Source organism: Cavia porcellus, unplaced genomic scaffold (genome assembly GCF_034190915.1).
Source record: "Cavia porcellus strain 051 isolate PalLab524CR breed Dunkin Hartley unplaced genomic scaffold, mCavPor4.1 scaffold_11, whole genome shotgun sequence".
NCBI classification, from domain to species: domain Eukaryota; kingdom Metazoa; phylum Chordata; class Mammalia; order Rodentia; family Caviidae; genus Cavia; species Cavia porcellus.
In genome coordinates, this window is record NW_026947494.1 from 81,479,840 (window position 1) to 81,507,043 (window position 27,204).

General features: G+C 39.2%; 1 protein-coding gene across 6 annotated transcripts in view; it reads left to right on the plus strand.

Annotated features, from left to right (window-relative positions):
- Positions 1-27,204, plus strand: part of Prkdc (protein kinase, DNA-activated, catalytic subunit) — a 169,808-nt gene that overhangs the window by 47,911 nt on the left and 94,693 nt on the right. For all 6 annotated transcript variants that reach the window (XM_013148466.2, XM_063258530.1, XM_063258533.1 and 3 more), the window contains 12 exons: positions 1,754-1,848; positions 3,291-3,390; positions 4,769-4,902; positions 7,942-8,196; positions 10,037-10,260; positions 11,365-11,573; positions 11,986-12,118; positions 12,530-12,688; positions 13,689-13,892; positions 16,385-16,570; positions 16,961-17,065; positions 18,395-18,562. In XM_013148466.2, coding sequence (XP_013003920.2) covers positions 1,754-1,848; positions 3,291-3,390; positions 4,769-4,902; positions 7,942-8,196; positions 10,037-10,260; positions 11,365-11,573; positions 11,986-12,118; positions 12,530-12,688; positions 13,689-13,892; positions 16,385-16,570; positions 16,961-17,065; positions 18,395-18,562 — 1,972 coding nt within the window. The remainder of the gene's footprint in view (positions 1-1,753; positions 1,849-3,290; positions 3,391-4,768; positions 4,903-7,941; positions 8,197-10,036; positions 10,261-11,364; positions 11,574-11,985; positions 12,119-12,529; positions 12,689-13,688; positions 13,893-16,384; positions 16,571-16,960; positions 17,066-18,394; positions 18,563-27,204) is intronic.

Genomic DNA, 27,204 nt, shown 5'->3' on the forward strand with positions numbered 1-27,204 from the left:
TAAAACTTCTGCTCTCCTTCCCAGATGAATTTATTCTTCTTTCATGTCACTGCCTTCCTCCTTTTCTTTATAGCTTTGTTGTCTATGCATGCATCTCTGAACAATATATTCTTTCACTTTGGCAAGCAGGTAGTAAGCGTAAGCTTGTCTCACAGCGAGACAAGGACAGTCTATTCATGATTAGGTGAAGGCCCCCAGAGGCAGAGAGCTGAAGGAAACCTGGCTCAGCTTCTCTAAGGGTCCACAAGGGCCCCTCGAGGAGGGCGGTTCTGTAGTGTATATGTGCACTCCAGAGAAGGCCATGAGGTGGCCCAGTACCTGATGTCCAGAAAAGTACCTTCTAAAGATGCGGTCACCCTTTCATTTCTTTCAGCTTGTAGTGCCTATGTTGTCTGTGAAGAGCAGTGAAAGCAAAATACTCTGTGAGTAAAAGAGCACTATTGGCTGATCTGGACAGAACAGAGCCAGAGTGGGAACCTCAGTCATGTGGTCATGGTAAACCACGCTCAGAGCCCTTGGGCCTGGGTCACCTGGGTCTTGTGTGCAGGGCGAAGGAACTGCACAGTCATGGCTTGGGTGAGAGAGCTGCTAGCATGTTCCCGCCCATCCGTCTCCATGTTTTTGCCCATCTTGGTTTTGCTTATTGGGAACTTTCTTTATTTTTAGGATGTAAGATGTTAGAGGATACATAGGGCTTGTGGAACTCTGGAAGACCCTTAGATTCAAATTTTAAATAATTGTAATACTCTTGCCAGTGCAAGCACCATTTTCCAGTTCTTGTAATCCCGCCCTGTTCTCTGTTCCTTGTTCTGCTGCTTTTGTTCCTTCAGTCTGTCCTTCCTAGTGGGTGGTGCGGCTTCTGAGTGCCCATTGCAAGGGGAAGGATCTGAAGACTCCACTAGAACTTAGAATTCTTGGTTTTCTGTGGACTCCTGTGAGAGTTAGTGTTTGTGCCCACCGTTATGTATTTAGTCACCTGCTGTCCTGTGTCATTAAGGAGCACATTTCCCAGTGAGACATCTAGCCTCTGCAACCACCCGTGAGCTTTCTGTGTAGTCTCATGTCATTCAGTGACCAGGATACATTTTGAGAAATGCACCTTTCAGTGATTTTGTCATTGTGTGAACATCGTAGAGTACTTCCACAAACCAAGGCAGTGAGAGGGGTGCCATGAGAGGATACAAGCTTATGGGATCTCTGTTGAGTGTGTGTTCTGTTGTTGACTGAAATGTCATTGACCTACATGTGACATTAAGTAGATGGCCCATGTATGATGACTGAACTAATTACTTGAGTGTATCAGGTAAAAGGCTTAAGGATTTACCATTGATGTTGACTTATTTTAGATAGGTTGAAAACTTACATTTCCTATGTTTTCGAAGAATATGGGTATGGTATCAGATGTCTGTCCCCTACACTGAATTTTAATAAAGTGGCCAGAACAGTGGTCCCAAAGTTCTGGGCCAGGACGGCCCCACAATGGGAAAGGAGGAAAGGTGTGGGGCAGGTGAGCATGGAGAAAAGCCCGTGCTGCCTTGAGGGTTACATTGCATGAGGATTTAGTCCACTCTTGAGGAAATAGTGTTCTTCGAGAAGTGCTTTAGTTTGTTTTGTATTTAAAATCTTTGAGCCTTTAAAAGAAAAAAGGCAAAAATATTTAAAAGTTGCATTCTTTAATAATAGTTCCTCTTTCATTTAGTCTTTCTGCCTTATTATTTTCTTAGGTGGGACTTAATATTCTTTATTTTTGCAGGGAGGAAGAATCCCTGGTAGAACAGTTTGTGTTTGAAGCTTTGGTGATCTATATGGAGAGTCTGGCCTTGGCTCACGCAGATGAGAAATCCTTAGGTAGGTGTCTGTTGCTGTCTTTGCGTGTTGATCCTGTTTGCCTGCAGTTCTTAACAGCTCTTCCCCTCGGGAGTTAAACCTCAGCTGATTCTCTTACAATGTTTTCTTCTTTCCACGTTTCCTGTAAGTAAGTTTCGGACACTCTTCCAGTGCCCAGGTTCAGTTTACACGGTTTTTCACGCCCTAGTGCTCTAAGACTCCCACTGCCCCCTAGTGGCTATGGATCCTGACTGCTGGCTGATGACTGATCTGCCCAGGGCAGGTGGCCAGTGCAGCCAGGCAGCGACTATGGTGAAACAAACATCTGTGGTGAATGTTCAGTTCCCCGCAGTAACCACTGAAATGTGGGCAGTGTCTCTGAAGTTACTGATTATTTAAGAAGTAGAAAATAGGTTACAAGATGATGATAAAGCTATCTTAGTCATGATTAAGGAATATTAAAGTATCTAAGAGAATAATAACAATAGTCTTTACAATTAAGTTGTCCAGAAGCTGGTAGGAACTTCATAGAATTTTTGAGCTAAACTTCTCAGAAAACTCTGTTGGTTCCCATACTTGCTGTACTCAGGAAACAGCCCCAGAGTGTCAGCGAGGGATTAGTCTCACAGCCATGGAGGGCAGGCTTTTCTTTCATTTATTGAGACGTTGGGTTTCTGTTTCTTACTTAAAAAGAGAGGCTGAGTTCTGTTATCCTTTATGCTCATACTCTTCCATGAGCAAAATGGCTTAAAATTTTATTCAGTCTTAGCCTAAATCTTACTTTATATCTTAATTACCCATATAGGTGAATTTTCTAAACAAGTGAAACTTTACTCTTTCCCAAATCATTGCATTGGCCAGGCCCCGGAGTCAATCCTCAGCACCATTAAAACAAAAACAAAACCCTTTTTCTTGGTGCATAGGTCACCGCTCATCCTTTCTCCTTCTCTAAATAATCAAGACCTCTGTGAATCATTTACCATCTTAGTTTAGTTCTCCTTTTATGGCGGCTGTACTCTAAAGCTATGGTATAGTTCATCCTACTCTAGAAAGAGAAGTCCATACCCTTTTCAGAATAGCCTGGAATTAAGGAGCCCAGGCTCTGGCCTGGTGTGGGGTTTTTATTGCCTGTCTCCCTCGTCTCTAGTCTGGGCCCTAAGACTGTGTTTTGTCTTCCGACAACACTGGTGCAGGTTCTAGTTGGGTGTGGTGTTGCTCCGTGTGTGTACGGGTCAACAGGCATGTGTCATTCTATCCTACAGTCTGAAGTTTGGGGTTTTTTTTTGTTGTGTTTTGGACATGGAATATATTTAAATTTTATATTCTGAAGGATAAGGTAATATTAAAGCTAAGTAAAATTACACTTTTAAGTAGAAAATCAGGCCAACAAAATTAGGATACTGTTTCATTAGAGGTAATCAGCTATGTATGTTCTTTGGAATCTGTTTGGTTATGAAAAACAGGCACAGTTCAACAGTGTTGCGATGCTATTGATCACCTAAGGCGCATCATTGAAAAGAAGCACACTTCCTTAAACAAAGCAAAAAAAAGACGTTTACCGAGGTAAGTGACACTCTTTCCTTTTGCATTTTTTTCTCAGTATAAAATAAATTCTTAGTTGATGGAGAACAATTGGGGTGGATATGTAGAAGTATAAAGAACACATTTTCTGAACAAAAAAATGGAAATAAGAGAAGTCACTTTTCCAGAGGAAATGAAAAGCTTTATGTTTGTAAATACTTGGCTTAAGGTGTAGGTTATTTGATCTTGGTTGGAATAATACAAATTGAAAATTAGTTTTGAAACAGAGACATTTATTTTACCTATTTTGTGAGGTTTTTTGTTTTGGCTTTTGCAGCTCTGGAAATTAAACCTAGGGCCTTGTACATGCCAGGCAAACATTCTTCCAACGAAGTACACTCCAGCCCTTAACTGTACTGTTTGGGTACAAGTTTGATGTGGAATCATTTGATATAGATTATCAAACTGTTATAGAGTAAATTTTGAATTTTTAGAGCTGGATATCAGAATAGTAGAATGTGACAGGCGTAGTGTTACAGAGTTAAGAAGCAAAGCTGCTCACAGCTAAGGCTGGGCGTCGTCAGTGGTTTCCGGTCCACACTGTTTCCATCCCCACTGTGCCTTATTTTCAAGCAGGGAAGAAAGCCCTGCATCAGCCCTCTGGGTCTCTGCAATACCTGGGGAGCCCTGGTTATCTGTGCTGGCAGCCACAGCCCTGAGCAAACATGGTTTCATGTAGCCTGGATCTTAGTAATTTCTGTTTTATTTTTAATTATTTATTTGTTTGTTTGTTTTCTGCCTTTTTGAAATAGGGTCTCCCTATGCAGGTCAGGCTGGCCTTGAGCTCACTTTGTATCCCAGGCTGATCTCGAACTCCCAGTGATTATCCTGCCTTAGCCTCCCAAGTTCTGGGATTGCCACACCTGGCTAATTTCTTATGAAGGCTCCTTAAATAACTGATTGTCATATTTTAGCTGACGGTCTTATTAAAACATGTGCTACTGGCCTGACTGCAGGCTCAGGATTCCTGTGTCAAGTCTGGGGTAGAAAACTTGCTTTTGTAGTTTGCAGGTGATGCTGGTACAGCTGGAGCAGGGCCCACACCTGAGAAGCACTGCTTTATACTCTAAGCCCTCATGTGTTCTGAGGGACATTCAAATGAAAACAGCTAGTGCTGGTCTGCAAGAAACACTTAAAATTTTTCCTCCAGGGAAAAAAGAAAATGAAGGCTCTCAGCTTTTAGGGCCCATTTAACGTGTGATGCTTCTATTTCATTCTAGTGATAATACTTTAAAATGAGTTTTAATGAGGTTTGAACATGCACCAGTATGACAAAATTGAGTTTTTAATTTCTGGACTCATGCATAGCTAAAAGCGGAATGTTGGAGATTGCATAAATGCCACTGTGCTTTCTCTGCAGAGGATTCCCCCCTTCAGCATCATTGTGTTTATTGGATTTGGTCATGTGGCTTTTAGCTCACTGTGGAAGGCCTCAAACAGAATGTCGACACAAGTCCATCGAACTGTTTTATAAGTTTGTTCCTTTGCTGCCAGGTATGTTGCTTTGTACATCCTTCCTATTATTTAAGTGTCACAGATAATATTTCTGACAAATTTAAAAAATAATGACCAATATCATTTTAGATTTGAGTGACAAGTGACAGATTATGACTGTAAAAAAGTATTATTTTGATGTTGGTCGGATTATACAGAAGAAATAAATTTAGACTTTTCCAGTATCTTTTTTGCAGCACTATTGTTTTGCTTTTTCTATCTCATTTAAAAGAAGAGTTTTCAGAAGCTGACTGTGGTGATGCACTTTTGTAATCCCAGCACTTGGGAGGCTGAAGCAAGAGGATTGTTGCAAGTTCAAGACCTGCTTGGGCTACAGAGTGAGCTCAAGCCAAGCCTGAACTGCATAGCGAGACCCTGTCTCAAAAAGACAAAAAAAAAAATGAATGAATAAAAAAAGAAAAAGAGTTGGTGATTGTCACAGTTAACATAGTATTCAATTAAACTCAAAAATTAATTTATTGGGCTGGGAATATAGCCTAGCGAATAGCAACAGTCTGGCTTTAAAGCCTGGAGATTTAGCTCAGTGGCTCCAGCGCTTACCTGGTAAACACAAGGTTGTGAGTTCCATTCCTTGTACAAAAAAATAGATAAATAAATAAAAATTTAAAAATTAATATATTGAAATAATATTGGGGCTGGGGATTTAGCTCAGCGGCATAAGCACCTGCCTTGCCAAGTGTGTGGTCGTGAGTTGGATCCCTAGTACCGATAAAAAAGAAAAAGACAAAAAAAAAAAAAAAGAGAAATAATACTGTTCTGTTTGAACATGTAGTTAGTGAGAAATTGCCTGAATCCTAAGTCTGAATGATCCCAGGTCCTTGTGAATGTTAAAAGGAAACTATACAGGAATAAAAGTGAACTATACAGGAATTTCTCAACTATCCTTTAGACCGTTCAACTATCCTTTAGACTTAAAATAATTACTGAGTTAGTCAGAAGTAAATGCATTTTATGTTCTGCCCACTAACTCTAAACCAGGGGGAGTAGCTTTAACATGGAGAAGCCGTGTCCGAGGACAGAGCTGGGCCCAAGTGCTTGGAGTCAGGGTGACTAGAAGGATTCTGACTTTTGTGATACTGTCTGATGCATTCTGATGTTTATACTGTGTATTTCATGCACTGTACTTTATGTATGATTACACATGTGTTTTTTTTTTTAGACACTACAGAGACAAAATTACACATGTGTTTTAACTATTCATACTGCACATGCTGTGTAACTATATAATATAAATCTACTGCCCTGTCATTTTATATAAATAAAGGACATGTGTACGCATGTTTAATTTAGAGAACTGCTTAAAAAAAAAAGAGTTACTGGTTTTTTAGATTTGCTTACCCCTTTTAGTTTATGGAAGTTGTTTTTGTGTCGAGTTGCACAGCAGCCCTGTGAAGCCCACTGCACCAGCAGAGGGCACCAGTGTCACTGGCCTTGGCTGCTTCTGTTGCTCCTCTCCTGTTGCCTACAATAAAGAATTTCGTAGTTTTCTTTTTCAATGCTTGAGAACCACTTATTTTTATTTAGTTGACCTTGTGGGAGGTTGGTGCCTGCCTGTATACATCCCAGTTCTTTTTTCATCCTGTGTTTCTACTCTCCCTTCCCCTTTCTTTTCTTGATCATCTTCCTGTTTGAGAACAATCTATCTCTCTACCTCCTATTATCTTTTAAAGAGACACAGTGTGGTAGTATTTAAGCTTGTATGTCTGATTTATTTCACTTAACGTTACGCTGCTCTCACGATGCATCTATTTTCCTACAAATGACTTGAGTTCATCTTTCTTTGTGGCAGAGAGCATTCCACTGTGTGTCCTGGGGCTCTGGGGCACCTGAACTCCTGGATGAGCAGGCTGTGGTCCTTCCCCAGGCTTTTGGGGAGGCATGGCTTCCGGTGCTTTCCTGGTGCTGAGACCCAGAGTGAGCACGAATTGGGGCATAGAAGGCCAGAAACAGATGGCGGAGCGGGAGGAGGCTGAGAGGGAAGGCTGGCGTGTGCTGTCGTGCATCCTGGACCTGTCTGTCTTCTTACTCAGGTTCCCGTACACTGCTCTGTCGATCTGCCTTTCTTCTGATACTTTCTCTTTCACTGTTGCTACCACTTACTGTTTTACACTCAGTGTTTTCTTCAGTTTTTCTTAGTGCAAGTAATAGAATGAGTCCTGCTCTTAAAAGTAGTTTGTTTATTTTTATTTTTTAAAATTTTTTTGTGGTGCTAGGGATTGACCCCATGGCATGGTCTTAGGCATGAGCAAATGCGCTATACCCCAGTCCTATGTTTTCCTCTTAACAGTGAAAATATCAGACTCTTTTTGCATCACTTTTTTGTTGTTTTGGATTTTTCTCTAATTCTTTGGAGGCACAATGATTTAACTTTTTCAGAGCCACTGATTTCAGAGCAATACAAACTGTGTATCTTTGACTTAGAAGAGTTTAATATCAAAAAGACAATATCTTTTAAATGCTATTTCTTGTCATCTCCACTATTTTTGTAATGTTTAAAGAAATTGAGAGGCAGGCCTCATGGTGCATGCCTGTAATGTCAGCTTTAATCCCAGCTGAGGAGACTGAAACAGGGAGATTGTCATGAGCTCAAGGCCATCCTGGGCTATTGGTGAGTTCAAGGCCAGCCTGAGCTACATAGTGACGTCCTGTCTCTAAAATCAAACAGAGACACCAAGGAGAGTCATCTCTCTCTCTGTCTCTCTCTGTCTCCCTCTCCCCCTCCCTCCAAACCTCCCTCTTGTCTCTCTCTCTTTTTTTATTTCTTTTAATTCTTTTGGGGTTTTGAGATCTAGATAGATAGTTCAGGCTGGCCTTGAATTTATTATGTAGTCCAGGTTGGCCTCAAACACAATGGGGAGAATGGTTTTGGTGGTAACTACAGTAAAACAAGTTATGAGTACTGTAGTACAGATTATCCCATGTTATTTTGAACTTTTTATTAGCTATAGCAGTTAAATCAAAGAATTAATTATAAGGAAGTTATTTATAATATATGTTACAATTTTGTTCCTTTTTAAGGTAACAAATCCCCTTCGTTATGGTTGAATGATGTTATTAAGAAAGAAGATATTTCTTTTCTCATAAACACATTTGAGGGGGGAGGCAGCAGCTGTGACCGGCCTTCAGGAATCCTTGCTCAGCCAACCTTGTTCCACTTGCGAGGGCCGTTCAGCCTGCGGGCAGCCCTGCGGTGGCTGGATCTGCTGCTGGCAGCCCTGGAGTGCTACAACACATTCATTGAGGAGAAGACTGTGGAAGCACAGGAGGTCCTGGGTAGGTCAAATTTACCCTTAAGAACCATTGCTTGTTATACTAGGAGTCACACTGGCTGCAGAGTTCACTGTATGTCAGAATAACAGCAAAACCATTGATAACAGACACTGGTTACTTAGTGTTACAGAAAGAGCTTTCCTGGCATTCTCATTTACATCAGTTAGTTTTCTGTTACTGTGACAAAATACCTGAGAGAATCAACATAAAAATACAAAAGGTTTATTTTGGCTCACAATTTTAGAGATTTCAGTTTGTGGTTGGTTGGCCCTGTGGCTCTTGGACACTTGGAGAGGCAGCTCATTGTGGTGAAAACACATAACAGAGTATGCTGCTCACCTTACAACAGCCAAGGAGCAAGGAGAATGAGAGGAAGAAGCTGGGATCTCAGTGTCTCTTTCTAGGTGACACCTCCAGTACCTGATTTTCACCCATTAGAGTAACCTTTGGTAGTACCAAAGGTTGGTGACTAAGACTTTTACACATAGGCCCTTGGAAGACACCTACCCAAACAATAGTGTCATTTAATGGCACAGCAAGGATTGCAACAGGGTGATGAAATGGAGTTTGTACAAACATATGTAAAGCCTTCGTCCCGTCCCCCCCGTCCCCCGCCCCCCCATCCGCCTGTCCCCATCCCCCCACGCTTTTTTTTTTTTTTTCATACTAAGAGTCAAACTTGGGCTCATACCTGCTAGGCAAGCACTCTACCATTGAGCTATATCCCTGGCCTTTTTCCTCCCATTCTAGTTTTTTGTTTATTTGCTTGTTTGTTTTTGGTTGTGCTTGAGATTGAACCCAGGACTTTGAGCATGGTAGGCAAATGCCATGGCAAGAAAATACTGAATTACAATTTGAGCTTGCAAACAACCAAGCAAACCCAGAAATTCTGATATTTAGAAAGATAAGTCATTGAAGCTTCATCCCTGGCCTTAAACAAAAACATTGCTCAGGGGAAGAAAAACTTCACTTCCCACAGGGTGGTAAGAGAAAAACTGCAGCATATTCTTGTGAGTGCAGTTTGCTGCACCCCGAGTGGAAAGAAACCCTGAGTTCACCCATGTGAACATGAACAGGAATGAGAATTCCTCGGGTTACCATCCAGATTTTATGGTCAGGTCCACAAGCTGTTTGATAAACAGCCCCTCCCTCTGTCTCAGAATAATTAGGAAGATGGATTTAAGCAGAACGGTGGGACACCATCCTGAGTACCCCTCTGGCTGTGTAAGTGGCACAGAACAGAAAACAATGATCACAACAGCTGGATCTTAAAATGTGTTCAGTCACAACAACTTCTTTTGAGGGCGGCAGTGGCATCCACATTAACAGCTTGGGCCTTGGAGAATGCTGTGACATAGAAAAGTTAAAGTCATGGCTTTGAGAGGTTCTCCCTACTGCCTTAAATTGATCTCTTTTTATGGCAGGGGATCTAGAGATAAAGGAAAGTGAGGAGGAGAGAGAGGAAAGGGAAATAAGAATCAAGATGTATCACTACACATACCAATTTCCCTTTCCTTAGAGGAGTGGTCAGCTGGTGCTTGCACACAGCTGGGTTTACCCTGAGAAGGCAGTCATAGGAAAGTGGATAAAACTTGAGGCCCTAATGTGGAGTGAAACAAATCTAACACACAAGCATAAATATCACGTGATTTCTCTTATATGGAAATTCATAATACAAATAATTACAGTTTCATTCAGCTTTTATTCAAGTTCTGTTTTCTTTTGAGTTTTGATTGAACGTTGAGTTTTGATTGAAAGTATATCAGAACCTAAATTTAAGGAAGGAAGCTTACATTAGTTTTAGTGGAAACATGTATTAATATTTCACTGTAATTATTTTTAGGTACCAAAGCACCTTCATCACTTTGGAAATCAGTGGCCTTCTTTTTAGAAAACATTGCTATGAGTGATATTACAGCGGCTGAAAAGTGCTTTGGCCCTGGCGCTGCAGGTGCCCAGCCCAGCCCGCACGAGGAGGAAAAGTACAACTACAGTAAATGCACAGTTGTGGTCCGGATCATGGAATTTACCACAACCCTGCTCAACACCTCCCCAAAAGGATGGAAGGTAGGGCCTCTCTTGCTGCTCTGTTAATTTGAGGTTAGTACTTTTTACAAGAAAAATGCTTTGAGAAGTTCCTATCGGAAGAGGCTTTAGTTCTTTGGAAGTTTCCATTGCCAGAAGAGTTATCCTTATTTCAATTGAAAAATAAAAATTGTATATATTTATAGGGTACAAGTGACATTTTGATATATGAATGGATGGTAGAATGACTCTTGGGTAAATTAGCATGCTTATTACTTCATATGTGTACCGTTTTGTGGTGAGAAGAGTTTAAAATCTACTTTCAGCAATTTTTGCACATAGAATACATTGTTATTAGCTGTAGTCTTATGTAATCTGTTCTTTTTTTTTTTTATGTAATCTGTTCTTAAAAATGCATATTGAGCATCCTTAGTCTGTAAACCCAGAATGCGTAAAATCTGAAACTTAGAGTGTCATGTTGCTACTCAAAATGTTTCAGGTTTGGAACATCTTGCATTTCAGATATTTAGATTAGGGTTGCTTAATTGATAGTTTATGAAAGCTGAAATACTTCTAGACCCAAGTATTTTAGATAAAAGATATTCAACTTGTAATAAAACTGCACGCCCTTCATATTTATATTTTATAAATAAAATATAGTCTTATTTTATTGAGTGCTACACTTTATATCATGTTCTGCTCAGGAAGCACTCATTAGCAGATATTTATAAATGTATCTGTGGGGCTTACTGTAAAAACAAGCTCCAGTCATTCCATTCAGGGACTATAGTAATGATCTGGATGCCAGGTCATGTTGTAGGTGCTACAGATAGCAGTGCCGCAGTACAGGGGCTGAAAACCTATGATTTGTAGGCAAAACTCCTACTTACTCTCTGCTCTCATAAATAAAGTTCCACCAGAAAGTGGCTGTGCCCATGTGTCCCTCAGTTTTCCATGTTGCTTTCACATTAGGATGGAGTAAGGAGTTGGCAGCTGAGACCCTATGGCCTACAAAGCCAAATGTGTTTATTGTCCAGTCACTTAGCCCCAGTCAGGTAAAAATTCCCAACCTTTCCAACCCTAGACTGTAGGGAATGTACAGCTGCTGGCTGATGGAAATACTTTTATTCAAACCATCTTTCACAGCTTCTGGAGGAGGATTTGTGCAACACAAACCTTATGAGACTCTTGGTGAAAACTGTGTGTGAGCCTGTAAACATAGGTTTCAACGTTGGTGACGTCCAGGTTATGGACCATCTTCCCAGTGTTTGTGTGAACCTAATGAAAGCACTAAAGAAGTCCCCATACAGAGACATCCTGGAAACTCACCTGAGGGAAAAAGTGACAGCGCAGAGGTGGGTGCTCAAGTCATGCTTCATGTTGTCTTGTGAATTTTAGGTCCTGCAGATCGTAGTGCTCCTACCAGCTGTGCGCATGGCTGCTGTGGTTCCCCGTTCCCTCGATGAAGGGTTATGCCATTGGTAGTGTGGTGCAAAATGCCGTCATCCGCGTCTGGAAATTCTGCATTTAGAAAACGCCTTTCCTGCACCGAGAGTGATGAGCATGTGTGTGACTGGCACTGTGTTTGGTTTCCATAGCTGGGCTGGTGAAGGCGAACTTTGTCTGGTGTTGCCTGTTTGCTTTCCAAGATGGCGTTAATAATGAATTGAGTGCCATACAATCAGTGAATTGATAAATGCACACAGTGCACCCTCGTAATGAGATGCGAACTCACCTGTTTTCTTTCTGTCTTTCATACACGGCCAGTGTTGAGGAGCTCTGTGCCATTGATTTGTATGGCCCTGAGGCCCACCTGGAAAGGACCAAGCTGGCGTCTGTCGTGTCCGCCTGTAAGCAGCTTCACAGAGCTGGTTTCTTACATGTGATATCATCGTCACAGGTAACCAGAGCCAATTTATTTCTACATTTCTTTAAGCTTTATTTTTCTAATTGATCTATATGTTTACATTGTTTGTTAAATATCTTTCATGTGCAGAACATGTTGAAACAGGAATTACATTCATAAGTATTTGTGCTAAACATGTAGATTTTATGTGGAATATAGATTTGAAAGTAAATATAAACTAGGAGTGAAATAAAGGGCACTTGAAAATTTCCAGAACAGCCTTATGAAAAACTTGAGGAATCAATCATGCCTGTAGTGAGCAATATAAATGAAAAATGTAGCATTGAAAGCAAAATTGAATTAAAATTGTTCTGAACTTTGGTGTGCAACTGCTAGATTTAGCTAACGTGGATTTTTTTTAATTCATGAGAGATGTAAAATTGTGTTTTTCTGACTTTGCTTTAGTCTGCAGCACTGCATCACTCTATTGGCATGAGACTTCTCTCCCTGGTTTATGAAGGCATTGCACCAGGAGAAGGAAAGCAGAATCTGTTGTCGCTAGACTCCAGCTGTAAGCGTCTGGCCAGTGGACTTCTGGAGCTGGCCTTTGCATTTGGAGGACTGGTAGGAAAAACAGCTGTGTGCTGTGCTATCTTAAGGTTGCTCTCAGCTGTATTATGTGTCTGGAAACAGTAGACTTTAGTTAGTGAGGTCTTCGTGGACATGTAATTGATTTACATGTGCCGACTTTCTTTGTAGAACACTATTTTCCCTTTCTTGCTTGCTTACTTTTTTGTAGTCCTAGGGATCAAACCCAGGCTTTTCACATAAAGCTATATTCTTGGCCCTTTTCTGTTTAATTTTGCCAAGTCACTGCGTTACCCAGTCTAGACTCAAACTTGCCTCCTGTCTTTAGCCTGCCAGAGTATCGATGTATACCATAGTGCCCAGCAAGACTGTTTTTTAAACCCCTTCCTGTTCTTAATAAAAGCCGTAGAAAATCATTCTTAAGTTGAGGTTTTGTCTTTCCTACTTTATTTCCAAAGGACATTAGGTGGAGAACATTTTGTGACTTTAAAGCTAATCTGTGTTGACATATGGCCTCTGCCTAACCTATCCTTGATGGTTCTTGGGACTGATGGCTTAGGGCGGCCCTGGAGGATAATCCCAGAGGCACCTGAGGAACCACAAGAAAAGTCTTCCAGTTCTTTGAGCTGAACAGTCTGCTGTAGCTGAGATCTGTAGCCATCCCAGTGCATTGCTCCTTTCCATCTTCCCTCGTCCTTTCTCACTGTAAGAAGCTCTCCTTTGTCCCTTTGTCTACTTGATGTGTAGGCAGTTACATTTAAATTGTCTGCAGATACTTGTGCTTACCAGTATCTTCCCAAGCAGCAGCAAGATTTTTGGAAATTGGGATGCAACATTGTTAGGGAAGATTTCTGTCCCCAGAATGAAACCTAGAAAATGAAAGTTGGTTGATGTATGTGAGCACAACTTAAACTTTAGTCCAGTCTTTAGTATCAGGCTCCATGTAGACCAGCTGTGTCCTGTCCAGCTCCCCGCTGTCTTTCTGTAATCTGTAAAGCCAGGCCTCTGCCATGGTCTTCTCTATTCCTCCTCACAGTGTGAGCGCCTGTTGAGTCTGCTCCTGAACGCAGCACTGCTGTCCACACCATCTTTGCGTAGCTCACAGACAAGCCTCATTAGCTTCTCCCACGGAGAGTATTTCTATAGCTTGTTCTCAGAGACAATCAATGCTGAGCTGTTGAAAAATCTAGACCTTGTCGTATCAGAGCTCATGAAATCATCGATGGATAATCCCAAGATGGTAAGGAAATTTTCTAGCTAAAAAATTTCTTAAATAATTTTATAAAAAAATTGCCAAATTGCTGAAATGTTTCCTGAAAACAAAACAAGATTTCTTCCTGGAAGGTTAACAGTTCTTGAAAACAAAATTTACTAAAACAAAACATAGCTTTTAACACCAGTTAGTGAATATTAACGGATGTTGAAACATTGATTATTTTTTTCATGCTATGCTCCCAAAATCTTTAGGCCTGACTTTAAAAGGCACAACCTCATAGGTTGACTTTTGCTAAGAACTCATGTAATTTGTTACCAAGTTGAGGTTTTATTCCTAACAGAGCTTTTATCTTTTGTCAGGGAATATTTTGTGGTAGATTGTACCAGAAATTTGTGTATTTTTTAAGTTAGAAAAGAAACGGTAGTAGACACACTCAGAAGGTTTAATATTTTGAGCTTTTAAATTGTTTAGCTGTGAAAATGATAGATAAAAAAACATGCACATTTACCTCTGTTCCTTCCCCACATCCCTGTAAGATGACAGTCACCTTCTATCAGAGTTGCTTTGCTAGGGAGGCCATAACCAAGAATGTAGAATAGGGATACGAATAGCAATGACAACACAGCCTCAAAGGATACAGAGGAGAAGACTTCCAGAGTGACAGAGCTAGAAAGCAGCAGGAGAAGAGTGGCAGGGGCAGGAAGAGGAGGGGTCCAGTGTGCCAGTCAGGGAGTGAAGTGGAGTAAGCACTGTGAAAACAAATAACCCAGGTGAAAGTCTGTCTAAATCCTAGATCTAGGTGCTTTTAGCCCTCGTCCTCCAGCTGGCGTCAGGAATCCTGTCAACTAGTGTTTATTTCCTCGCAGGATATCAGACTATTTCAACTGGCATAAGAGAAAATAAAGATGTAGATTTCATTGCAAGCCAGATGCGCCCACAGTTAACTCTGACGGCCAGTGAGCCCCAACAGCACCTCCAGTCAATTCTTTTTTTTAAATTTTTTTTGTCGTTTTCTTTTTTTATCGGTACTGGGGATCGAACTCGCGACTGCCTGCTTGCAAGGCAGGCGCTTATGCCGCTGAGCTAAATCCCCAGCCCCTCCAGTCAATTCTTAAATGCAAACTATCAGCCAAGAAGCCCAGGCCTGAGGAAAAGGATTCCAAAAAGGCAAGATGTAGCAGAGGCTCTTTGCTGATGGAAACCTAAAGTGAAGAAATCACAGCAAAATGAGAGAAGATACTGTTTCCATGAAACAAAAATTACCACTGAAAAAGAGCATCAGAGAGCAGAAAAGAACTCCTGAGACTTGAGCAGTAATCAGAAATTAAAAATCAAATAGGTTTGGAAGTAAGATTGAGGAAATTTGACAAAGAGTAGAGTGAAAAAATTAAAAAACAAAACAAAATCAAACCAGGAGAGAAATGAGGGATCTTAGGGCTCGGCAGCAGGACCTCAGCTCCTGAAGCAAGGGCCAGGAGAGGCCCCTGGTGACAGTTTATGAGAACACTTTTTGATTCAGAACCCTATGGTTTCACTGTGAGAAAAGACCCTGAAAAGTTTCCAGCAGAGAAAAACCAGTAAATCTAGAAGGATGTACTGAAAGACATTTATCTTCTCAGCAGACTCATGAATGCTGCAGGATGCAGCAAAATTGCTGCACAGCTTACGAAAGAAATCTCCATTCTGGAGTTCTGAACACAGCCAGGTTATCAATTATGTGCAAGAGTAGAAAGCGTATGTTTCAGATGTGCCAGATCCTAGGCAGATGCGCCTCCAGTACCTCTTGTCAGGGGGCTGCCAGCCAGATGTGAGCCAAGAAATAGAAAGGGGTTCGGTGCAGGGAGTCAGGCTCACTTGGGGTAGTGGCTGGGGCCTAACGGCCTGGTATTGGTGCATTAGGGAGAGAGCAGTGACTTCCTGATGGGCTAACATAGCTTGAGGCCATTCAATTTGAGAGTGTTTGATGATGAATTAAGGAAAGGCTCTTTGAAAACAGCAAAAAGGTCAACAAGGTTTAACGTAAGGGAAAGCAAAGTGTGCAAGAAAGGAAAGGTGTTGGTAGCACCTGTGAAGAATGAAAGACTAACGTTAAAATGACAGGATTAGTAAACGATAATGTAGCCAAAATTTGGATATCACTGTTGGAAGGGCAGAGGTGGGATAGGAACTGGGGAAGTGTGTACACGCGCGTGCAAGGCGTGTCCACATGATGGTGGTGATGACAGAAAGCTCACTGATCTGAGCAGAGTTACACGGAGAAATTGAGAAGGCACCAAACTAAGAGCAGCAGGAGTGGCAGGTGAGGATGGTGACAAGGGGAATGCACCGTCTGCGTTCTGTGGGCACATTTATGCAGCATTGTGCTATTTTCAAATTGAAAGAGTTTCGAAGTAGATAAACATCATTATAGAAATAGTATCTGTATCTTCCAGGAGTAAGTTTGAAGTAAAAGTAAATTTTGTTTTTGTCACTTTCAATATTGAGGATTTTCTTTAATCACTATAAAATTGTTTTAGGTGAGTACCATTCTGAATGGTATGTTAGATCACAGCTTCAGGGATCGAACCACCCAGAAGCATCAAGGACTGAAGCTTGTGACTACAATTCTGCAAAACTGGAGGAAGTGTGACTCGTGGTGGTCCAGTGATTCTACTTCTGAAAGCAAAATGGCAGTACTGGCCTTACTGGCCAAAATTTTACAGGTACTTCAAGAAGCCTAGCAAAATGAGATATTCGGGTTCCCTGTGTTGAACACCAAGTTTTAGTTGTAACTAAAATTTGATGGGAATTGTTTCAAAAGTTCTGGTTTGATAAAAATATTTGGGAGGATAATGGCCTTATATTTTCAACATTGCCCATTGTTTTATATCATTATGCTTATTATGTCTTGTACTTCATCTTTTTATTGTGTCTTTATATGCTTTACCATAGCAGATAGTTAAAATGTTTCAGGACAGAATTGTTGAAAAATGGTTGAAGCAAGCCCAAGAACAAAATTATTTTATTTCTAAAACTTAGAGAAATTTGGCAAATGTTTTAAAAAGGTAGGTCATAATATACTCTGTGTTGTGTTTTTATTTGCCTTCCTTTAGATTGATTCTTCTGTGTCTTTCAATACAAATCACAGCTCATTCCCAGAAGTCTTTGCAGCATACACTAGTCTACTGGTTGATTCAAAGCTGGGTCTACACTTTCAGGTAAGTGGTCTCAAAATATCTTTTATGCATTGTTTCTTTTTATTTTTATGTCTTCATATTTTGTCATTTTTTAGTGGAAAATTTTAAACATGTGTGAGAATAGACTAGCACAATACCTCTATATCTGTGACCCATCTTTTTTTTTTTTTTTGTCTTTTTCCTTTTTATTGGCACCGGGGATCGAACTCACAACTGCCTGCTTCCAAGGCAGGCGATTATGCCGCTAAGCTGAGCCCCTACCTGTGACCCATCTTGATAGCTGTTAGAATGTGGGCAGGGTTTATTTTACCTGTAAAGCTTCCCTCTCGTGGAGGCGACCCTGGGCTTCAGTTACCTGATCAGCGTGTGCCTCGGTATTGCTCTCCAAGAGATCAGAACATTTCTTTTATGATATAACCATGAGATTATTGTACTTAGTTAACATTTGTCTTTGCATATATATGATTTAAGTTGGCTTTTTGGGTTTCCTGTATTATTATTCAATCCTTTTACTATTGAAAATAAATCTTTTTGTGACACTTTTAGGAGAAATCAATATTTTAATTTAAAGTTACTCATTTTAGTGTTATTTATTTTTGAAACAGAGTTTCACTATGTAGTTCAGGCTGGCTTTGAACATACCATGTAACCCAGGCTGGCCTTGAACTCACAGTGATCCTCCTGCCTCAGCCTCCCAAGTGCTGGAATTACAGGTTTGTACCACCACACTGAGCCTAAAGTTGCTAATTTTAAAGCTCTATAATAATTAGATTTTTAGCTATTAAAATATAGTCTTCTTGGTTTTTGTTTTTGTTTTTTTGACACAGGGTCTCACTATGCAGTTTGGGCTGGCCTTGAGCTCACTTTCTAACCCAGCCTGATCTTGAATTTGCAACGATCCTCTTGCCTCAGCCTCTCGAGTGCTGGGTAAAATGTCTTGATGAAAGATCACATATTTTATTGGATAAAGAGGAAAATTCTTGAGAATTTTGTATTCTGTGTAATTAATGATTTAGTTCCCATTTCTCTATGTGGGAGCCTTATAATTACCTACCATTTAAGGGAGATAGAAATTAGCACCTGCTTCCTGTTAAGCTGTGTACGAAGTTCTACAGAGAGACAGTTATAAATCATCTATAGTTATTAAAGGTGTTCTGTCACAAAACTTACTCAGTACATTTCTTCTGAGATATATATACATATATATATATATATTTTTTACTGGGAATCAAACTCACAACTTCACGCTTACCAGGCAAGTGCTTGACTTTATACAGCAGTAATTCTGTTTATTCAGTAGGATCTGTGAGCTACGGGTACTATAATTTTATTCATCTGCATTGACCACAGGGCCAGGCTGTGATTCTTCTTCCCTTCTTCACCAGTCTTACTGGCAGCTATCTGGATGACCTCAAGGGTGTTCTTGAAAAGCTTATTGTCTCTAATTTCCCCATGAAGTCTGATGAATTTCCTCCAGGAACTCTGAGGTATAATAATTATGTGGACTGCATGAAAAAGGTAAGTTTTAGCAGAATAAAAATTAAAACATTGATTTTTGTTATATTTCTTTAGATATAAATTTTTAAAATTTTATTTTAATACATGAAAAAATAAAAATCATATGTATTAATGGGATACCCTGTAATGTTTAAATACGTACACACGTGTACTGTTTAAGCATGCTCATTCCTTAAGTGTTTTATCATATCTTTATGATAAAAACTTTGAAAATTCTTCCTTCTAGCTTTTTGAAATATGCAGTACAGTGGCACTCCAGAGCCTCTTCCTCTGAACCATAACTTCGGACCCCCCAGTCAGCCTTTTCCCATGTCAGTCTCATCCCCCCAGAACTGACCCTATGTTCCCAGGGTCTAAACCACTATGGAATACTCAGCCACCGCTTCTTTTCCTCTTTAAGTCTGAGTCTGGGGTCTGTTGCTGCTGCTGTTGTTCCCTAACTGGGGTTTGGACCCAGGACCTCACATATGCCAGTCAGATGGTCTGCTACGGAGCCTCATCCTCGTTCATTCTACGTTCAGCTTTCATCTTTTTTAGTGATACCATTCAGAATCACCTATGTGTGCCTGACTTACTTTTACTTAACATGCTGACCTCAGGTCTCATCCATGTTACTACAAATGACAGGATTTTGTTATTTTCATAGCCATATAGCCCTCTCTTGTCCATATGTACTGTATTTTCTTTATCCGTATGTCAGTTGACAGACGCGTAGCTTTTTCCTCCCTTCAACTTCCTGACTTGATTTCCTTTGGATGCAATCCCAGTAGTTGGATTGCTTGTTCATATGATATTGCAACTCTATTTTTAATTTTTGAGAGACCTCTAGACTGTTTTCTACTGGTTTTTACTGATTTACATTCCTACCAATGATACAAGGTTTCCTTTTCTCTGCATCCTCATCAGAACTTGTGATCTTTAGTCTTTTTCTTTAAGAGAGTCTCACTATGTAGTTCAGGCTGACCTTTAGTTTTTTTCATAATATCTTAACTGGGATGAGCTGATGTATCTTTGTTGTTTTGATTTGTATTTCCCTAACACAACATCATTGACATCATTAACATAATTAATGATGTCGAACATTTTTTCATGTATCTATTTCATGCCAGCAATTTATGTATCTTCTGAAAAATGTTTCTTTAAATGCATTGCCTTTTTAAAGAAATAGCTTATTTTTAATTAATTTATTTATTTGCTCTTGAGGTTTTGGAATTCTGTACTCTGAAAGTCAACTCATTTTCAATGTATATTCTGCAAATATTCCATTCTCTAAGTTGTCTCTTCACTCTGTTGTTTCCTTTGCTATGCAAAGCTTTGTAATTTGATGTAATTCTGCTTAACGTATTTTTGCTCTTGTTTCTTGAGGTTTTGGATCTTTGGGGCATGCCTGTTATCCTAGCACTCTGGAGGTTGAGGCAGGAGGATCTTCACAAGTCTCAGGCCATCCTGGGCGACATAGTGAGTTTAGGGCCAGCCTGACTACACACCAAGACCCTGTCTCAAGCCCCCGCTACCTCCCCCAAAAAAAGAAAATAGGAAGATGAAACCTTTGCAAATGGGAAAGAAACCAGGTGTGGAAGGAAGGGGAGAGAAAAGAGCAGAAGGGCAAGATAAAAGAATTAAGATATATTATGTACATGTATCAACTCCTCACAGGAATGTAACTATTAAGTACTGCAAACATGTACTAACACAAACTAAAAAAAAAAAAAAAAAGTGGTCCCAGTTTTAGGTCTCACATTTAAGTCTGCCATCCACTTTGATTTTTATGACTGGTGAGGGCTGGGGGTCTATCAGTTCATTCCTTCGGCACATGGATATCTTAAGTTTTCCAGCCCATGTATTGCAACTTGTTAAAATCAATTGGCTACCAATGCATGAGTTTGCACGAGCTTTCTTTCTGCTAGTCTATATCTGTTTTTCATGTCAGTAGCATCTTATTCTTATTTTGGTTACTGCTGCTTTGTAATGTATGTTAAAGTCAGGTACTATAATGCCTCCTGCTTTGCTCCTTTTGTTTTGTTTTTAGCTACTTGAGTTTTTTGGTTTGTTTTTGTGGTTCCATGTTAATTAAGATTGGTTTTTCTAGTTATGTGAAAAATACGATTGGTATTTTGGTAGGGAATTTAAAAAGCTTATTTATCCTTTGTTTTACTCTAAATGAGGAGTTGGGTTTAAAGATTGGTCATGCAGTTCATGTTAACCTAAATCTTGTCAGGCTACTGACTGGATGATCTCAGTCTGGTTATGTAAGTATCCTGTCCCCAACAATCTGTTACCTAGTGGTTTTCCTGTCCAGAAAGATTCCAAGTAGATGTTTAGTACTTTTTAAAAAATAATAACTTCTATTTAAAGGAAGCCACTTCCATGAGAAAGATATAAGCCAGGTGCCCACGTCTAACCCCAGCTACTTTTGTCCCAGCTGTTCAGGAGGCTGAGATAGGAAGACTTGAGCCCAAGAGCTTATAGTTAGCCGAGGCAACAAGGAAAACCTGTGTCTCAAAACAAAATGTTTTGAACTGGGGATATAGCTGAGTGACAAGCTTTTCTAGCATATGTGAGGCCCTAACTTTGGTCACCAGCTATCTTCCCCGACACTCATACATACACGAAAGATACAAGCCAGTGGAAAACAGGAACTCAGAGGGAGCAGGGTCACCAAGCAAGATCAGAACGAAGAATCTGTGCTGAATAGCTTCCAAAATGAAGGGAAGGAATCTTGTCCATGAAATAGGACAAACAGAGTCTCATGGAAATTAAACTCACAAAAGCAAATGTAAATTAAAGCTTTCCGGTTCCATTCTAAAGATAAAATTAAGGGTATCTTTTTTTCTCCAAATCCATTTTATTTCAAGGATAAAAAAAAAAAGGAAAAAACACTACAACAAAATTTCAAAACATGTCAATCAGAGGGCAATAATGGTACATAACATTGCACTTTGTTATCCCCAAATCATTTGCCCACAGCATAAGACATCTTCATTAATTGTCTGAACAATACCAGCACAAATCTTTTTCTTCAGTGAACTTAGAGAAATCAATGCTATAAATGTCTTATTTTTATATACGTATATATACACAAATTCATGTTTTGTCTTTCAGCTTCTCTAATGAAACAATACGATGTTTACATGTGTGTCTTCTTTATTTCACTAGTAACTGTGTTCTCAAGATGCATCCATTTACCTATAAAAGTCTCCAGTTTATTCTTTATGGTTGAGTAGTACTCCACTGTATACAGCATCTTTTTTTCCCATTCTTCCATTGATGGGCATTTAGGGTATTTCCAAGATCTGGCTATTATAAGCTATAAACGTGAGTGCACATATATCACTGTAATGTGATGTTTTTAATTCTTTTTGAAAGATATCCAGAAGGGGAATACCTGGATGAATGGGACCTCCAATCTTAGTTGTTTGAGGAATCTCCACACTGATTTCCACAGTGATTGCACCAGTCTGCATTCCCACTATCAGTGGAGAAGGGTTCCTTTATCCCCACAGCCCCTTCAGCATTTATTATTGCTTGATTTCTTGATAGCTATTCTTCCTGGGGTAAGGTGGGATCTCAGTTTTGTTTTAATTTGGATCTCTCGAATGACCAATAATACTGAACGTTTTTCATATATTTATTTCCTGTTTGTATTTCTTTATCTGAGAAGTGTGTGTTCATTTCAGATGCCCATTTTTGGGTTGTTGGGTCTTTAAATCTGGGAGGACTGATTTTTTTTTTTCTTTATATGTTCTCGATAGTAATCCTTTGTCTGACGAACAGCTGGCAGACATTTTCTCCGACGTTTTCCTCACTCTGTTGGTGGTTTCTTTTGCTATGCAAAAGCTTTTCGTAGGTGGGATCCTGGTTGTTGATTCCTTGTGATAGTTCCTGTGCAATCAGTATTTTGTTAATAAAGTCTTTGCCTACACCAGAGTCTTGAAGGGTTTTACTTATTCTATCTTCCAAAAGATTTAATGTTTCTGTTTAATATTAAGATCTTTGTTCCGTTCTGATTTTAGCTTAGTGCATGGTGCAAGATATAAGCCCATTTTTAATCTTTGGCATGCATAGAGCCAGTTTTTCCAGCATGATTTATTAAAGAAACTACCTTTCTTCCAGTGAATGTGTTGGGCACCTCTGTAAAAGGGAAGGTGGCTTAGTATATCTGGAGGTGTTGCTGCATCTTCTAATCTGTTCCACTGATCTTTGGGTCTGGTGTTTGTTTTGTTTTGTTTTTGTCAATACCACACTGGTTTTATCACAGTAGCTTTATAGTAGAATTTCAAGTCAGGCTCCTTGTGAGGCTCCTTGTCTTATCTTTGTTGCCCAGGATTGCCTTTGCTATTCTAGGTCTCCTCTGCTTCAGATGAATTTTAGGGTGGTTTTCTCTAATTCTATGAGATATACTATTGGAATTTTGATTGGGATTGCATTGAATCTGTGAACAGTTTTGGAAGTATGGCCATTTTCACTCTATTGGTTTTTCCTCTCCAAGAGCATGGAGCATCTCTACATTTTCTACTATATTCTTCAATCTCCTTTTTTAGAGTACTGTAGTTTTCAATGTAGAGTTCTTTTACCTCCTTTGTAAGATTGAATCCTAGATATTTCATTTTATTTGTAAAAGGTATTAGTTCTCTGATTTCTCTCTCATTGAGTTTGTTATGCATGTACAGGAAAGCTATTGATTTTTGAGTGTTAACTTTGTAACAAACTACATTACTGAATTTGCTTATTAAATCTAGAAATCTTTTGGTGGAGTTTTTGAAGTATTTTAAATAGAGGATCACATTAAATAATGATAGTTTAACTCCTTTCCTATCTTTATTACTTTTATTTCTTTCTCTTGTCTAATTGCTTCAGCTAAAGTTTCGAGCACTGTGTTGGGTAAGAGTAGAGAATGGACATCTCTGTCTTGTACCTAATTGTAGAGTGAAAGTTTTCAGTTTTTTGTCCATTTAGTGTGATGTTGGCTGTTGGTTTGTCATAGATGGCTTTTATCAGATTGAGATAAACACCATCTATTCCAATTTTTTGTAGGTTTTTTTTTCTTATCATGAATGGTTGCTGGAGTTTGTCAAAAGCTTTTTCTGCATCTATTGAGATGGTCATATGATTTTTGTCCTTTGATCTGTTAATATTAGGTATGTTACATTTATGGCTTTACATATATTAAGCTATCACTGTGTCCCTGAGATGAGTTCCACTTAATCATGATGTACAGTCTTCTTGACGATTTGCTGCAGTCTTTGCCAGAATCCTACTGCAAATTGTTGCATCAGTGTTCATTAGGGAGATTGGCCTGTAATTCTCTTTCTTAGTTGGGTCCATCTCTGGTTTGGGTATTAGGGTAACGCTTGCTTCCAGGAATGAATTTGGAAGTATTGCTTCCCATTCGGTTTCATTAAAGAGTTTGAGAAGTGGTAGTGTTAGGTCTCCTCTGAATTTCTTGTAGAATCTAGCAGTGGATCTGTCAGGGCCTGGGGTTTTCTTTGTTGATAGGTTTTTAGTTACATCTTCAATTTTATTTATTGATACTGGGTTTTATATCTTCTTGATTCGACTTTGGAAATTCATACATATCTAGGAATCTGTCCATTTATTCTGTGTTTTCCATCTTATTAGGATACAGGTTCTCAGAGTAGGTATTGATGATCTGGGTTTCTGCAGGGTCTGTTGTGATTTTGCCTTTTTCATCCCTAATTGCATGGATTTGAGTCTTTTCCCGTTTTTTGATAAGGTTGGCTAAGGATTTGTCAATTTTACTTAATCTTTCAAAGAACCAACTCTTTGATTCATTGATTATTTGTATTTTTTTTTTTAGTCTCCAGTGTGTTAATTTGGTTTTTTTTTGTTTGTTTGTTTGGTTTTTGTGTTGTTGCTTTTCAGTGTGTTAATCTCTGTTATATGAGCTTTTGGTTTAGCTCGCTCTTCTTTCTAGAAGTTTGAGGTTTGACATTAAGTTGTTTATATTCGCTTGCTCTGTTTTCCTGATGTGGGTATTTGCTGCTATAAATTTCCCTCTTAAAACTGCTTTCATTGTATCCCACAAGTTCCGGTATTTTGTATTATCATTATCATTCAACTATAAAAATTGTCTAATTTTTTCTTTAATTTCATCTGTGACCCATTGGTTGTTCAGTAGGATACTATTTAATTTCCAAGTGTTAATGAAGTTCTTGTTGTTTCCTTTGGCATGGATTTCCAATTTCATTGCACTATAGTTTGATAATGTGCATAATGTGATAATTTCAGTTCCTTTGCGTTACTGAAACATGTTCTGTGAACCAGTATATGGTCTATTTTCGAGAATGTCCTGTGTGCAGCCGAGAAGAATGTGTATTCTGATGTTGTGGGGTGGAACACTCTATAGACATTTATTAGATTCATTTGTTCAAAATTTTGATTTAGTTCTAATACTTTATTATTGATTTTTTGTCTAGTTGATCTGTCTTTTTGTGGCAGTGGAGTAATGAGGTCTCCCAATACAATTGTATTAGGACTTACTTGATTTTTCGTGTCCCTTAGCAATTGGTGTGTGTGTGTGTGTGTGTGTGTGTGTGTGTGTGTGTGTGTGTGTACTAATCATTTTATATAGTTGAGTGCACTGGTATTTGTTGCCTGTATATTTAAACTTGTTATGTCTTCTTCTTGGATTGTTCCCTTTATGAGGATATAATGATCTTCTTTATCTCATGTAATCAGTCTTGGCTTGAAATTCACTTTATCTGCAAATAGAACAGCTTTTTTTCTGGATTCCTGTTGCATGGAGTATTGTTTTCCATCCTTTGACTTTCAGTCTACGAATTAATTTTTGAATTAAATGTCTTTCTTGTGTGCAGCATCTTGTTGAATCTTGTTTCTTGAACCATTCTGTCAGTCTGTCTTTTGATTGGTGAATTGAGACCATTAACATTGATGCTTATAACTGATATGTATTGACTTATTCTTGCCTATTGTTGGCTCCTGCTTTTTTCCCCCTCCGTCTAATTGTTTGCCTTCCCTGGTGGATTCCTTCCATGATGGAACTGTAGTCCTTATTATCTCTTTCTAGAATGTCTCAGAACATTTTGGAGTGCTGGTGTGGTGGTTATAAATTTCCTCAGATGTTCTTTGTCCTAAAAGTATCTTATTTCTTCATCAGTTTTGAAAGATAGTTTTGTGAGATACATCAATCTGGGTTGAAAGTTGTTTTCCTTAGAACTTGCAATACTCCACTTTAAGCTCTCCTTGACTTTAGAGCTTGTGCTGAGAAGTCAGCTGTAATTTTGATGAGCTTCCCTTTATAGGTGATTTGTTTCTTTTCTCTAACAGCTTTTAGGTTCTATATTCTTGTGTTGAATTACTGGAATCTTGACTATGATATGTCCAGTTATAGATTTTCTTTGATCATTGCTAACTAATTGGAGTTCTATATGCCTCACTTATTTGTATGTCAAATTCTGTTTATCTACCAGGAAAGTTTTCTGTCATGATGTCTGAACATTTTTTAACATCATTTGTGGTATCTCCTGTTTGTTCATTGACTCCAACTTAATCTTAAGTTATTCTTCTTTGTCTCATCTAGCAGCTGCTGGATTGATTTCTCATGATTCCTTACTAGTTTTGAGAAATCTTTCTTTTCCTGGTTGCTAACTGCAAGTCTGTCTTCTGTGTCTGAGATCCTGTCCTCACATTGGCTTAATCTGCTTTGAATACTTTCAGTGGAGTTTTTATTCTCCTGGGCATCTGCTTGAATCTGCTTTATGGAATCCATTTCTTTCCAGTCTCTTTCAATTGCTTTGTAGTTTCTACTTTAGAGAGGCCTGGTGGGGGCTTTCAGATGGTCCCACTTCATTGCTCCCTGGATTTGCATTGGGTGAACTGGATGTCAAAGGTTGCGTTTTGCTTAATTAAATGTCTTCTCATTTTATTTTCACTCTCTCTTTTTTTTTTTTAAGTTTAATTCCTGGGGTGATACTTGTAAGTTGCCTATGGTGGGTTGCTTTATTGGTAGTATTTAGGACCCTCAGGTGATGACTACTTCTCTGAGGTATCTTCCAGGTGTAGCTGGTTTTTGGGTTTGAGTCTGTTCAAAGATCCTACCACTTCAGTTTGTTGTTGTTTGTTAGGCCCATTCCCTGCTTCTTTGGCACTGTACCACCGTATTTTTTATGACCCTTAGTTAATCTCAGTCTTGGATGATGAGGACCAACAGTTATTTAGAACAATTATGTCAATTTTGGCTGTAGTGTTACAAATAGTATTAAACACAGCCTAGAAAGCAACAAACTGAGTGAGCCCCTAATTTGCAACTTTTAACTGTATGTGCTAGATTTGTGATTATATAACAAAAGGTAAAACAAACCAGATAACTATAGGCGATGTGTCAGTTTTGCCCTTGGGGTTAAAATTTAAAATGGATTAAGGAGAAAAAGTGAAGTGGAAGAAAAGAAAGAGATTCGAAGTAAGGTTGGAGGACAAAGAGGGATCATGCCATCTTGGGGAAACTGGTAGAGAAGACTGAAGGAAAAGAGAGCTGGAAGAGATAAAAGGAAGAACAGAGCAGAACCACACCCACAAAGAGGTTAGGAACCACTTTCATACTCATATAAACGATGAAGGAGACAGAGAAAACAACAAAACCAAAACAAACAAAAAAATGAAAA